Source organism: Lepidochelys olivacea, assembly GCF_965140295.1.
Source record: "Lepidochelys olivacea isolate rLepOli2 genome assembly, chromosome: 7".
Classification (NCBI taxonomy): domain Eukaryota; kingdom Metazoa; phylum Chordata; order Testudines; family Cheloniidae; genus Lepidochelys; species Lepidochelys olivacea.
In genome coordinates this window covers 121,071,993-121,086,295 of record NC_140417.1, presented here as the reverse complement: position 1 = coordinate 121,086,295, position 14,303 = coordinate 121,071,993, and the positions used below count along the sequence as shown (strand labels likewise).

Genomic DNA, 14,303 nt, shown 5'->3' with positions numbered 1-14,303 from the left:
GACTGCTTCATGCAAAGGGTAATGGGCCTGACTGTCTCAGAGCTGCTTAGCACCAGCATCTACCATTGTCTGCAGTAGGATTTCCAGGTGCTCAGCACTTCTAAAAATCACATCAAATAAACATTGTTATAATGCGTACCACAGGAGTGCACGGCTCATTGCAGCTGACTGCCCCAGGGAGCTCGTAAAGGAAAGGAGACATAACCCAGAAAGGGAAGGCAATAAACAAGGGGGTGAAGGAATGTCAGACTAAGAAGAGATCGGGAAACAGACATATTGGGCAACATTTTCAAAAGCACCTAAGTAATTTAAGAGACTAAGGTGAAATCCAGACGTCATTTAAGTCAATGGAGTGACATAAGAGATTAGAGGCAATTTTTTCCAAAACACCTACTTAAGAGTGACTTAGGAGCCTGAGTTATATTCTCAAAAGTGACTTAAGGCCAGAATTTAGGCCAGAATAAAGGTATTTAGGCACCTGACTCGCATTTAAATCAATAGAGTTAGGCAACTAAATAACTTTAAAAATCTGGCCCTTAAACACTAAGTCATGCCCAAGTCTCATTGACTTTCACTGAATGAGGCAGGGGTCTTGTGGAAAAAATAGGATATGATCACGAAATAAAAGACTGTGATGCAGAGCATATGCAAGGAGGATGAATTCAGGTTACACAGACACCCATCATTCTGGCATTTCCAACCTTTTGAATACTTGACTTGACACCTATTCTTTTAGCATTGTTTTTTGCGTGTAGTTTACATACAAATTAAAATTGTGACCAGTATCTACACTGAAGACCAGAGGGACCAACTGAAGGAAAAAAATGAATTTTTTATATCATGCTCCGAATTCTGCCCTCATTTACACCTGCGTAACCCCAATGACCTGGCTGGGTTTTATGAGTGTAATTAGGAGTAGAATTTAACTCCAAGAGCTCAGACAGTGCACCACCTTGTTTCTGAAGAAGACAATTGAAGGGCCTGGTACAGAAGCAGGCCGAGAGGATAAATCCAGGATTTTTACTGTTCTTTCTGCTCTTTTGCACACTCACTGCTCAGGTTCAGGTTCTCTGCTGATATGCCCTTTGCGCAGAGCCTGCACAGCAGTCCTGCAAACCCTCGACCTCCTCCCCTTCCCCTCCCCTCAGTGAAGAAAAATACTGAGCTGTTGCCATTGGCTTCTACATTGCGGTTTTGTAGGGGCTAATCTTCCATTTCAACAATACATCTTTTGTGAAGAGCTCTCAGCAGAAACCTTAGACACCTTCCCTAAGATCTGTTTGCTTACAGAAGACGAGGTAGGATTTATTTAAACCTGGCTAGATTAACGTCTCGCAAACATTAGCAAAATGAGATTTAATCAGGCTTTTCTCTATACTTTCCAATGAAATAAATCACATTCATTATCAAGTCGTAATAAGATACAAGTACTGAGCTGGGAAACTTTCAAGTCTTTTGTCTTTGGGAGAGTGGAAGGAGGTTTAAAGAAAATGGGATCAAAGATAACTGCTCGGACTGTCTGAACATTCAGACTGGCAAAGGCTGTAGAAGAGCTGTAGGAAGGGAGGAAGGATTGTGCAGTGCTTAGAGTGCTAGCCTGGAACTTGGAAGACCAGAGTTTAATCCTTGCTCTACCATAGGCATCCTGTGTGTCCTTAAACAAGTCACTTACCTTTCACAAATGGAGAACTGATGCACAGAGAGACTAGTAGCTCTGCCCTCCCTTGTAGGGAAACATTAAAGACTGTGGGGCACTCAGATGCTACGGTGATGTGGACTATAATCAGTACCTCAAGTAGATAGGGGTGTGGTCTAAACATTAAAATTAGGATTCCTGGGTTCTATTTCAAGCCGTCGTTGGCTTCTTCTGTGACCCTAAGCAACTCACATCGCTTCTCTGTGCCTCAGTTTCTCTACCTGTAAAATGGGGACAACGTTTTCTGGCCTTCTAGAGATGTTTTACAGTTAGTTAATGTTTGTAAAGCCGATTCAGGTTCTTGGAGGACTGTTGTGCCAGACAGTAAGTTCAAAGTGCAATGAGCCCCTTAACTTGGACATATCCTCCTACTTTTTAAAATAACTTTGCAGTACCGAGTGAAGCAGTGAACATACAAGCGTGGCTTTTTTAATAGTCGCCCCACAAATTCTCCTGAAGAGGCCGAGCTGAAGAGACAGGTTTACTCTTTTTTCAGCTCTCAGATTATAAATCTGAAGAAAAAGAAAAGACTATGCACGGTTAGTGTGAGTGCAAATTCTAGCATTTCCCCATGCAGGCATAGTTGCGTGTGTACAAACAGAGACACTGTTTTGAAAATGAGGCCCCTAAAGTACATCTCCGACTCTTCGACACTGGGCTGGGAACTATGGGCCTGAACAAAAACCTAGTGGAGCCAATGCAAAAACTCCCATTGACTTGAGTCGGCTTTGGATCAGGCTCCACATTGGTTGAACTGGTTTAAAACCCAAATGGCTCTAAACATGTTTTAGCCCTATCCACAATGGCCATGCAAACAGTGTTGAAACAAATTAGTCCGGCATGGTTTACAATCAATGCAGCAAACAGGTTTGAGGCCCAGTGTGGATGGGGTCAAGATGTTTTTAGCAGGCAAATATCACGTGTAATACAAAGTGTGGGTGTGTTGGGGCACTGAGAACGGGGGAAGAGGAAATATCAGCTAGAACAGTAGCATTGTTAGTAAATACAATTGTCAATGTATTTTTTTTTCAGGAGGAATTAGCATCTCATTAGGTTAAATAAAATGTACTAGTTCTCAGATCCTTGGCCAGGTCTCTGTTTGAATCAATCTGTCCATCCCAAGGTAAAAGCTATGACTCTGTTTTATCTCTCACCTAAGCTTTGCCGTCAACCTTTGCTTTGGCTTCCTGCTTCCAGCGAATAAACTCTCTGGAGACAATTTTGGTTCAGGATCACACTCATACTCCAGTAAAATAACTAAATATCTTCAGGAAGGAGTACAGTTAAAGAGGCAGCTGCTAATTATGAGTCAATCTCTTAAATGGCAGGATTTCCATCTGCTGCTGAGACAATGCTTTCAGGAGCTTAATGACTCCTTGGTGATAACAGGCAAGTTAAAACCAACAAACTGGGAAAAGTTCTCTTATTAGAATTATCAGCAAGAAACAATGAAAAAGTGGGAAGGGAGCTTCCTGAGGAATGGAGGCAAGACCTGTGTTTGGGGTTGTTTGAACCCCGCAGCCCCACCCCCCCATTCTGGCTTATTTTTACCTAATTACAAAGCCATTTCCCAGGTAGCATTTGAAAACTTAGAACGCTGTTCTCACATCCACTGGAAGTAATAAACCAGAATGACCTTTGGCTTCCTTCCATGCAAACAAAAGCACCGTGTGGTGCTGGAAATCAATATGACGCTTACTCTTTCGGAGGGTTAATGTCCTCTGGTCGAGCCTCAAAGAACCTAAAGACTTCATCACACTGTGAAATGTGAGGAGGAAGCCTGACGAGTGCCTGTAAAAGAAAGGAGGGAGGGGAGAGGAAAGTGTTTAGCGAAATCAAGTTTAGAAACTGATCCTTAAATATACAACCAAGAGGCAAGAAAGGGAACAATGCAAAATTCTGGATCCTGTCAGTAGAATGATAGAAGAGCAGAGGCAATAAACAAGAAAAGCATCATGCCAGGGTGCTTCCCTGAAAAGAAAGGGTGTGGCACGTGTTAGTGCAAATGGGTTATGTTGTGGCCTAAACAAGCAGAGGGGCTTGGGGATGGCTGGTTTGGTTTTGGACACATGGGGCAAAATTCTGCTCTAGCTCTTCATGTGCAAATCCATCCTACTTATAGTGTAAACTCTTCAGGGCAGGGACCGTCTCGTCATTGTGTTTGCACAGCTCCTAGAACAATGGGGCCATGGCCGCTAAGTATAAATACATAATAAAATAATAACAACAATAATAAATACGTAAACTACAAATTCAAAACTCACAAATATAGTGGAGTAATTTGCTCCATAAACCCTCTCCTTTATGGAGTATCAGTAGTGAACGCAGGACTTGCCAATGAGTTTCCTTGCAAGTTAACAGGAAAGAAAGTGATTAATTGGTTGGAAAGACAGGCAGAGAGGATTCTTCTGCAGTACAAAGGAGCCTTCACTGCAATGTATCCTGGCTAAGTACAGCATATTAATGCACTCTGTAAGGTACCGATATGCAGTGTACATTGCACTCAACAATAATAAATGCAATTTTTGGGATAACATCAATTATTTTTAAATCTATTGGAAACTAAGCACTCAAATAGATGAGACAAGCACATCACGTAAAAGCCAAAAATGTCTTAGGTATTTGCTCTCTAGGTTCCATGGCTTGGTTCTGTCAGAGAAGGTCAAATATTCATCTAAAATGTGAGAGGCAGCAGAGAAGAAAGAATCAGATCAGTGCTTCGATTTGCACATGATTCAGAGATTAACAGAGGGAAGTGAACAGCATAAGGGGAAGAGTGGGCTGGGATTAACCCTCTCCTTTGCTAAGGCACATTGGAAGTAGGCTACGTGAACAGTTAAATATAGACAAAGCTTCTTAGAGGCATTGTAAACCTGTACAACAGAATGAGACTGCCTGGCTCTTAAGTCACTTGAAAATAGGGCAAAAGACCTGAACTCCCTTCCAGGCAATCTTGAAAGACAGATGAAAAATCACACTAGTACTAAATCATGAATATGGCTGCGTGAACTGGGTTTGACTAACCTCGCGATAGATCTGATTTATCTTAGTCAGACACACATCTAAAACAAAAAGACATGGCAGTGCAATTCAGTTAGCTGTGTTGTTCTACATCTAACCAAACTTCTAAAAGCACTGGAATTTGTTTCCATATAATTGCAGTGGGGGAGGAACAGCTGAAAATTTAAAACTTAATGTCTTAATACTGCATTTCTGTCCCCTGAATTCTCCAGCTACAGTACATGTATCCCTGACTTGAAGAGGTCTGAAATTCAAATTCAAGTCTTCTTAAGAGTCTAGGGTTTTGCTTTATTCTGCTTGAGGCACATTATACATAGGGGAATTATATAAGTTGTGTGAGTTTTGTCCTCGTTGCATATAAACAAACACATCTATATGGCAAATCAGAACCATCATCCAGAAGACACAATTCCAGCCCAGGAACAGCAGTAACTGTAGAATTTTGAAATTGGATTCTACCCAATGGGGGAGGGAGAAGCATAAGAGTACAAGAAATGTCATTGGATTTCACAACACAATGAACATAATGAAGAAGACACATAAACACAAGATTAAAGCACATTTCATTCAACTTCAGTCTTCAAGCAGAAGGAGAGGTGACTTGATTTAGTGAACTGAGCAAGGGAATGGAGTCCTGAGAGTTAGTGCTGTCTCTGCCACTGACTCCTTTTTGACCCTGGGCAAGTCACTTAACCTCTTTAGACCAAATTCAGAGGAGCTATGCAAACAGGCTGCCCATATTTGGAAGAGGGAGAGAAACATCTATTTTGCTGTGGTGCTGCAAGACTTAGTTATTTAATGTCTGTACTTTGTTTTGAAAAATTATTGTTGTTTATGGGCTTGACCTTGCGACCCTTGGAGTCAATAGTGCACCTTCCACAGACTTTAGTATTGCAGGACTGAGCAGGGTAAGCGCTAAGTATCATTAACAATAAACAGAAATCCCCAAGTGTCACTTGGTCCTGCAAGTCCAGAGTGGCGCTTTCCTGAAGGGACTGTCATACAGGACAACATTTTCAAACTTGGAGGTGTGATGGGGCACACCCCCATCCCAATCAGAAAAAGGCTAACGATGGCCTCTGGGCTGAACTGGTACTGGACAGACACAGCTGCAGAGCCTGCTCCATTTGAAGCAAATGAGCTTAAAAGGGAGTGTGTGTCACAGGAAGGGGTGGCAACCAGGAGAAAAGCTACTGCACACCACAGTCAGCTGACTCTTGTAACAGAGCCGCTGAGAGGAGGACAGCTTGTGAACCTCTGCTGCCCACAAAGACTCATCAGACCACATACAAGCTGTCCGCAGCCTGGCAGGTTTGAAGATAAGCCCTGACCGGGGGCCAAGCCATACCTCATCTTCAGAAACAAGCCAGATCTTTACACAGTCTTCTGAAACACTTTGAGACTGAGTGCCCCCATCAAAAGAAGGATGGTGGGGGGCGGGGGGGAGAGAAGGCGGAATGTATGAAAACGCCCAATGTAACCTAAAAAGAGCCCAGCCTATCACAGAGTGCCTAACACAAGGAACCTACATAAGTGGCTTTCAAGTCAATGGGAGCTGCTGCTGTGCAGCCTAACCATGGAAGTAGGACACGAGGTGGATTTTCAAATGGGCTAAGTGACTTAGGGGCGTAAGGCCCATTGACTTTCAATAGGATTTGTGCTCAAGTCATTTAGGTGCTTCTGAAAATCTCACTCCCAAATTTATGTCCCTATTTTGGGAAATCTTGGGTCATCCACAAAGAAAATCACTGGCCCTACCTACACTTAGGCGGGACATTTCAAAAGCACCTCACTGACTCTGGAGCACAAGCCCCACTGAAAGTCAGTTTCTGTTTTTGAAACTACAGCTCTGATCCTGCACTTGTTTTAACACCCAGAACGCCTACAGAAATCAGTAGGATTTGGGGATGCACAACGTCTGTAGGATCCGGACCCATGTAATAGCTCCTAGAAGACACTGCTGCTGGGAAATACTAATAGGGTGTGAAAGCTATGTGTAGATGGGGCTGCTGGGGCCTGGGAGGCTATAACAGCACTAGCCACACATTGTTCTGCCCCATACAGAGCCCCCTTAGGCAAACATACAATGCACCAACCATTAGCTACACAAGTCCAATGAGATTCAACACAGTTAACAAAGAGCATACTGAGGAGGCAATGTCACATTTAGATGGCAATAGGAAAGATTCCAACAGTTTGAAGAAGAGAGTAAGTCCCAGGGCAAAGATACAACAGAGCAAAGGAAGGACTGCAGGACAGGGTCAAGGAAAGGAGGGAGTTCAAGATAGGGAAAGAAAGAGAGGAAAACAGATGGCAAGGGGATGAAAACAAATGGGAAGTGGCAAGGAGTTGGAAATGGGGGTAAAATACATAATTAGAAGCAGCAATCATCCCAAACCGGTAAAGGATTTGCACAGGAAAGATGAAAGATAAAAATGCTAACACATGGAATTCAGTTTTTCACACTTGTAGAATAGTATCAGCAATAACATGTTTAACCGTGCTGAGTATTTAAAGCAGTAATGTGCAACTCATACCGCACGCACATAGCCATATGCCTTCAGAAAAAGGTGTTTATGGCTTTATTTCAACATGCAATTTTCTCGGTAGAATGCAGTTTCCAGAGAAAACTCATAGAACAATAGCCAATATCAGAAAGCGTATTAGAAGTGATGCAACATTTGCCAGTTCACATCCAGACAATCTTTAGTTATAAAGGCTTTTGGCAAATGTTACTATTTACATGGTGTCATCCGCTTGCATGGTGCTGTATGTTAGATGGAGTGTGTAAAACAAAGAACAGATCCATGCCCATGGGAGCTTATTGTCTGCCAGCACAGAAAGTGCAACTCAACATAATGCAAAAACCGCAAACGAACCACAGGATGGAGAGTGTGTGTTACGGCCAGAACGTGTCTGTATGTGTGTGAACATGAGCGTGGTTTTGTATACATATATGCATGTGTGTGTACAGACACATATACTTACAAATATACACACAGATGTGTATTACAGACATTGGTATACATGTGTGGGTATGTATGTATATACATGTATGAATACAAAGGCATATTATAGGTACAGCTGGTAGGGTTGCATATACTTAAGACTGCTCAGCACTTCCCATTAGAAGAGCCTGTTTTCAATTTCTTATAATTTTTCAATCTTAAATTGTTCAGGCTGAAATTTTCCATGCTGAGTGTCTGCCTTAGGCTGAATTTTTCTGGAAAGTTTCAGGAAAAAGAGTCCAGCTGTTTCTCAGAATTAGGTGGTGGTTTTGCCATGATAAAAAAAAGTGCTTACCGCTATTTCATTCAAAACTTCTACCGGCCCCATGTTTTAGAGCAGGGTCTTGGACTTTGGCAAGGTGGTTGCCCTTGTGCCAGGAATGTACCTTTTGCATCCCTGTGAAAATTCACCCAAATTTGTCCAAGCTACATGCCTCTGAAAAATTGCCATTGGCACATGCTCAGTAGAGACTTCTTAAAGTGTGGCAACTAAATTCTCCAGTGATTCCATCTTCACCAAGCATGCTCCATCCTTGCAGAGTTCCTAAATGCCAAATGTACTGCGTATGCACCATCCCCGTAAAGCCACTGAGCATGCTCCAATCTGGCACTCCAGGGGAGTGATCAGGACTTTCCTTGCAATTGCTGCTCCACACAATTACGTTTCTGTTTTTTCAGTGTGCTTTTTTAAAAGCTGAGAAAATTACACACAATAAAATTGCATGAAAAGAACATTAAAACAGCAAAGTCAAGAACTCATATGGTATGTATACTCATAAAAGACAGTAGTAGACCTAGTCTAAATTTTCTGATTTTTAAAAATTTTTGAAAAAAAAAACAGATAAATTTTGAATTTTTTCATGAAAATATGACACATTTTTTATCAGCGCTAATTATTATTAATTTTTCATTTGGTGCTCATTTGGTTCTGTAGTAGACACAAACATAAAGACTCATATGTGTAAGTCTTGGCAGAATCATGGCCTAAAAGACTGACATAGAGCAGAGAGGATGGACTGGGAAATCTAGAGGAAGGAAATTTTCTTTTTTTAATTATGATCTCACAACATGTGCAACAAGCAGGATCAAATTTTTCTCACTTGGAGCTGCTGGTATTCAGCCCCTCTGAAATCACCCACTTTTATTTAGGTGCGAAAATATGAGATTTAAGTCCTCAATTTGGAAAAGTACTTACTGCTTACTTAAACCCATTCCTAGTCAGGTCAGCACTCAAGCACGTACCTGTTAAGCATGTGCTTAAGTCAATGTGATTTATGCACGTGCTTAAGTGCTGTCCTGAACAAGAATGCTTTCCTAAATTGGCAACTCCAAGTCTGAAAATGTTGGTCTGAGTTTTTCAAAGGGGGTTGAACAAGGACAGCATGGTGGTTTTGTGAACCACAACTCAGAGGTCATTCCATGCATAAGGCACAGTATGTATTGGACACACGCTTACCAAGAGATGCATTTTGGCCATCAAAGTTTAGAAGTCTTATTAAATAAAATGCGCCCCCTCCCCCTGGCAGAGCAAGAATATGAAGTTGCTCTTTATTTTAAATTGGCAAAAGATCTTCAGATGCAAGAAGGAAACTGGTTCAGATGAGCCCACAGGCGCGTAATTCATGCTAAAGTAGTTGAAAGTCTCTGTGTAAGAGGGAAATCATCCAGAGATATCAATTCCAGTGGGCAACAAATATTTACAGGCAGAGTTTGCCTGGTCTGTTAGATTACTTTCTAAATTAACCAGCAACACATTCAGAGTGCTGCAGTTTATGTTCAGAGATGAGAAAAAGCACTGAAAATATTCCCCTCTCTGCCCCTCTCCCCTTTTCACTGCTTCTTAAATGCTTCTTACTGCTGTGCCAAATATTGGCTTAATTATCACAGTGCAGCTATTTCCCTGAGCTGTAATAAAACAGTGAAATATCCAGAGTCCTTGGGAGGTCTCCTTGGTAGTGGGCAGGGTGGGAGTCCAGTGTTCTCAAGTTCATAAGGTATGCACTCTTGGGACTGACATAGTACATTTTACAGACCTCCCTGCGCTGCAACAGCTCCACACAAATGCTCAGACATGCTTTGTCTGGCTTTCATTGTTTCTGCATCTGTTGAAAAATATCAGACCCCACATCTCAAACGTGCAAACCCGCCCACTCAGAAAGAGACAGCTTGCAAGCCCAAATGATAAAAACAAAAGAAGCTGCAGCATTCTTATCACGCATTTGCCAGGGCCTTTCTGAACTTCTGCTTTCCAGGACAGGTGATATGGAGGAGTAAAGCTCATCTGGCAACAATCAGCCTGAACTCTGGGTCTGAGCCTGCCCTCCGGGTCTGAGCCTGCCCTCCTTACTCACGCTAGAAGTGCTATTGATTTCAGTGATGCGGCAGCTGCGAGCAGCCGACATAGAGCGAGGCACTTTGTCGTATTTATTGATTTTAATACCCCAGGTCAAAAGTCCTCCGTGACAGTTTCACGCAATCGCAACCCTACATCATCCCCTTTCAAGACTCAAGATTCAGTCGCATCCTAACTTTTAGTTCACAAAAGGTGAACTTCATCCCTGTCTGTGCTCCAACTGAATCCCATGTAAGCTATTTTGGGGGCTAAAGTGGGACTGAAGTAGTGCATAATTCTTTGCACAATGGAGGACTCATCTCAGTGAAATGTTTTGTTTTATGTCTCCATGTTTTATGTTGTTGCTGTGTAGTTTGGGATAACTTTTAAAATCAATACATGCAGTGAGAAAGGAAGAAAGATATAAAGGAGTTAACACTTTTGAAGTTGTGGGGCTAGATCCTAATTTCACTGAAGCCTGTGGAAAACATATGTATCAATAATTGCTGCTGGGGAGGAAATAGTTAATATTTGTTAACACTGTTTTATCCACAACCTCTTTCCCCTTCCCTGCATCAACTGTATGCTTCCTGGTTGTTATGCTCCTGATTCACAGCTGCCTAACATTCCCGGTCAATTTCATACTGGGGAATTCAAAGGTTGTGATTGGGCGAACATTCAGGATTACACAGATTATATACAAACCCCTTACACTGATAAAAATACTCCTGAAGTCTAGGTCTTAATAAGAACCAGGCATGAAATACTTGCCCCCACTGAAGTCACTGGCAACATTCTCATTGATTTCAAAGGGGCCAGGATTTTACCCCAGCTAGGACCTAACAAGAATCTCTCCTTCCCTCCCCTAACCTTTGTCCAAAAACTCTAATGAACTTTTGAGGCTCAAAATGTTTGCTTTTCATTATTATTTTCAAACACCTCTGGACTTCCATGGTCTGGAAGTGGAAGCTGTGAAACAACATAAGACAGCCATTCCTTGTATGAATGGAGGCAGGAAGTAGGAGGAAATTTTAAAAGAAAGCTGTTCTTGTGAGCTTTGTAGACTCAAAAAGTTCGGCAAAGGTGCTGGTTAAAATCTGTAAAGCCCTATGTGGTCTGGCACCCAGTTACTTCCTTGGGCCTCTATCCCTAGGTCCTGCTGTGGGATTCATGAACCACTGTGTTGCTGTCCTGCCAGCCAACAGACTGACTAACCACTGTGTCACTCTGCATCCGATGAAGTGAGCTGTAGCTCACGAAAGCTTATGCTCAAATAAATTGGTTAGTCTCTAAGGTGCCGCAAGTTCTCCTTTTCTTTTTGCGAATACAGACTAACACGGCTGCTACTCTGAAATGTGTCACTCTTGCTACCAGTGACTGGGGGAGATGGATCTAATGCAAGTGGCAGCGTTGATCTGGCTTAGCCTACGACTGTGTCTGGTGATCTTCAGGGCAGGGTGTAAGATGAACATTTCTGATCAAGCTTTTCAGTGACCTGCAGACTGTTTTAGTGGCAGGCTCTGCATATTTTAATGAATTTTGGTCATTTTTAGATTAATGTAAAAGACTGAGGCAAAGAGCACTGATTTATTAATCAATTGATTTATTAATCAATCAATAAATTAAATTAGCCTCTCTTTGGAGAAGCTTCCAAGCTTCCCCAAACTGAGCCATAGCTTGAAATTTGCCCATTAGTGATTCAAATCTGGTCTAGCATTAATGAGAAGCCTGCTGGAAATGAAGGAGGTTCGTTGTGCTCAACTAAAAGCTAGTGTCAGTCTGAATGGACTTCTCCATGAGAGAAAATACGTAATGAAAAGGATGGCTAGAGGCAGGGATAGCAATTATTAGGCCTGAAGTGCAACAGTCACTGTAATAGACTCCTCAGACATGACCGGTGATGTAACCCTAACCTGGGACTGGTATGTCTGCTTCTCAGACAATGGCGGCCCAGATAACCAGCTTCCAGTTCATCACGGTCAGAGGTCATGTCTGCACTCCCCGGCATAAACTACTGCCTTCTACATGGCATGCCTGTTTGGTGAACCCATGACATTATTTCTTACGGCATGTGTCTCATGCAGTTCCTTCCTGAACAAATAATGCTGGGAATACAGTACAAGCACACATTTTTAAAGATAGCTATTAGGCCACTATTCGTCAGACACTGCATTAATTGTTGCATAAAAAGCCTGATCTCATGAGATAAGACTTTTTTCCCCAGTTTTCTGGACTGGATGATTCAGATGACAAGGACTTCAATTTAGCAGAAAGTCTGCTCCCTTTCCACATGCCTCAGGCTCTATGGTCTCCAGTGATCTGCACCCAATTTGCATAAGCAAATACCTGATGGGAAGCATCTTTAGGAATATATATTTTTCTCCTCCGCCTGCCCATCTAGTTTTCTTAAAAAGGAAAAAAATCACAGGAAATAAAAGACGAAGTCTGGGTTTAGATTATGCACTTTGGTTGACATGACTAATCCCACCTTAAAACCAGCACACCAGTCTTGCTCAGAAATACCCTTTAATTTAGTGTCAGAAGATTAATTATGAACAAATCGCAAAATCAGGGATGGAAGAGGCAGACTAGGTCACCAAACCCACCCTCCACTAGTCAATGCACTGTTCCTCCCTGCAACGTATTTTCCAGGGCTTCACTCGTTATTGGAAACACAATTAGAAAAAGTAGTAAATCATTTATCTCTAGCTTCCTGCAAAGCAAAACCTGGTCTAATTGGAATATTATTGAACTGGTGGGCAGGTAGGACTTAGCAAATGTCATATTTACTACTCTGCTCCCCCCTCTGAATCACCCATCATGTGCACTAGGACAACTCTAGGGTTCAACTCCAGTGGATTTAATTGCTGACCACATCTCTTCGAAATGCTCTGAGAGGTGAAACTAGGTTCATGGCTTTTATACCATTGGCTAGGTGTTTCTGTGCCTGTGATGAGCCTGTTTCAGCCTGGGCACACATGGCTGCATCTTTTAGCTCAGGAGTCCTCAAGAGGGCTATCTTCAACTCTTTTGGGCTCCCTGGGCTGTGTTACCTCTGTCTGTAATGGTAAAACACAAGAGGATTCCTAACGCAGGAATTGTACCAGGACCAGACAGGCAGAGGAATTTTGTCTGGCAGAACCAGAGCTCAGACCAGAGTTTGAGGCTAAGATGAAGAGAGCTGTTTCGCACAGAATCCCTTATCTGATAGTAAGATTCTCGACATGTAATGTATGCTGGTGTTAAAGGTCTTCTTCAACACTGGACACACGGGGCACCATGCTGGTAAAAGAAGCTCCCTGAAGCAAAACTCTCCCATCTTTGGCACTATCTACAGTAGTTTTGTCTGAGGATCCTGTAGGTCAAAGGCTCCTCTGTGCTCAAGTACACTGCCCCCTCCTTACCTGCTGATGTTTTAGAAAGGGCAATTCTCAGTTCACCTTTTTCTTCTCCTTTTTCACTTCCTAATTTTTCCAAGCAGACCCTTCCTGGGGACAGGCTCTGCAAGTCTGATTTAGCCAGCTCAAACTCTCTAATGGCAACAGCGGGAGATTTCCAGCGCTGCACTGTCTGCTAGTCATGGGTATCTTTGATTGATCACCTGGCATAGTTGTCCATCCGTAATCCTACAATACTCATTCTTCTGTGAAGATAAAGTTCTTACCCTGCAATATTCGTCAATGGGCTTCAGTCTCTTCACAGCTACATCTCGAATATGACTCCTCCGGAACAGGATTTTACCTGCAAAGGGAATACATAAAAAGAGAGGTTTAGGAATATGGGTGGGACTATGGTATAATATGATAGCATGGAGTGGAAACATGGTCTAGTGCCCCATGCAGAAGACAAAGTGTCAGAAGATTTGGGTTCCACTCTTTGCTCAGCCACAAATTTGCTGCACTGACCTCGGCCAAGGCCAAGTCTACACTACAAACTTACACCAGTATAACAATGTCACTCAGGGGTGTGAAAAATCCACACCCCTGAGTGCCACAGTTATACCGACCTAATCTCAGGTGTAGACAGCGGTATGTCGATCGGAAAGTGTCTTCTGCCTCTTGCAGAGGTGGATTAACTACGCCAATGGGAGAAACTCTTCCGTCAGCATAGTAGCATCTTCACTGAAGTGCTACAGTGAAAATGCCAAAAATATTACAAATATTCCTTTCTAAGATTCCTCAAAGAGTCACAGTTGGTCTCTGCTTCCCCCTTTGCTCCAGAGAAGAAGCAAGCAGTTCCAGCTGTA

At 42.5% G+C, this 14,303-nt stretch overlaps 1 protein-coding gene across 4 annotated transcripts in view; it reads right to left on the bottom strand.

Annotated features, from left to right (window-relative positions):
• The window catches only part of SH3PXD2A (SH3 and PX domains 2A), a 383,399-nt gene that overhangs the window by 207,321 nt on the left and 161,775 nt on the right, over nt 1-14,303 (bottom strand). For all 4 annotated transcript variants that reach the window (XM_084634157.1, XM_084634156.1, XM_084634159.1 and 1 more), the window contains 2 exons: nt 13,722-13,798; nt 3,396-3,487 (listed from right to left, as the gene is read on the bottom strand). In XM_084634157.1, the coding sequence (XP_084490283.1) occupies nt 3,396-3,487; nt 13,722-13,798 (169 nt within the window). The remainder of the gene's footprint in view (nt 1-3,395; nt 3,488-13,721; nt 13,799-14,303) is intronic.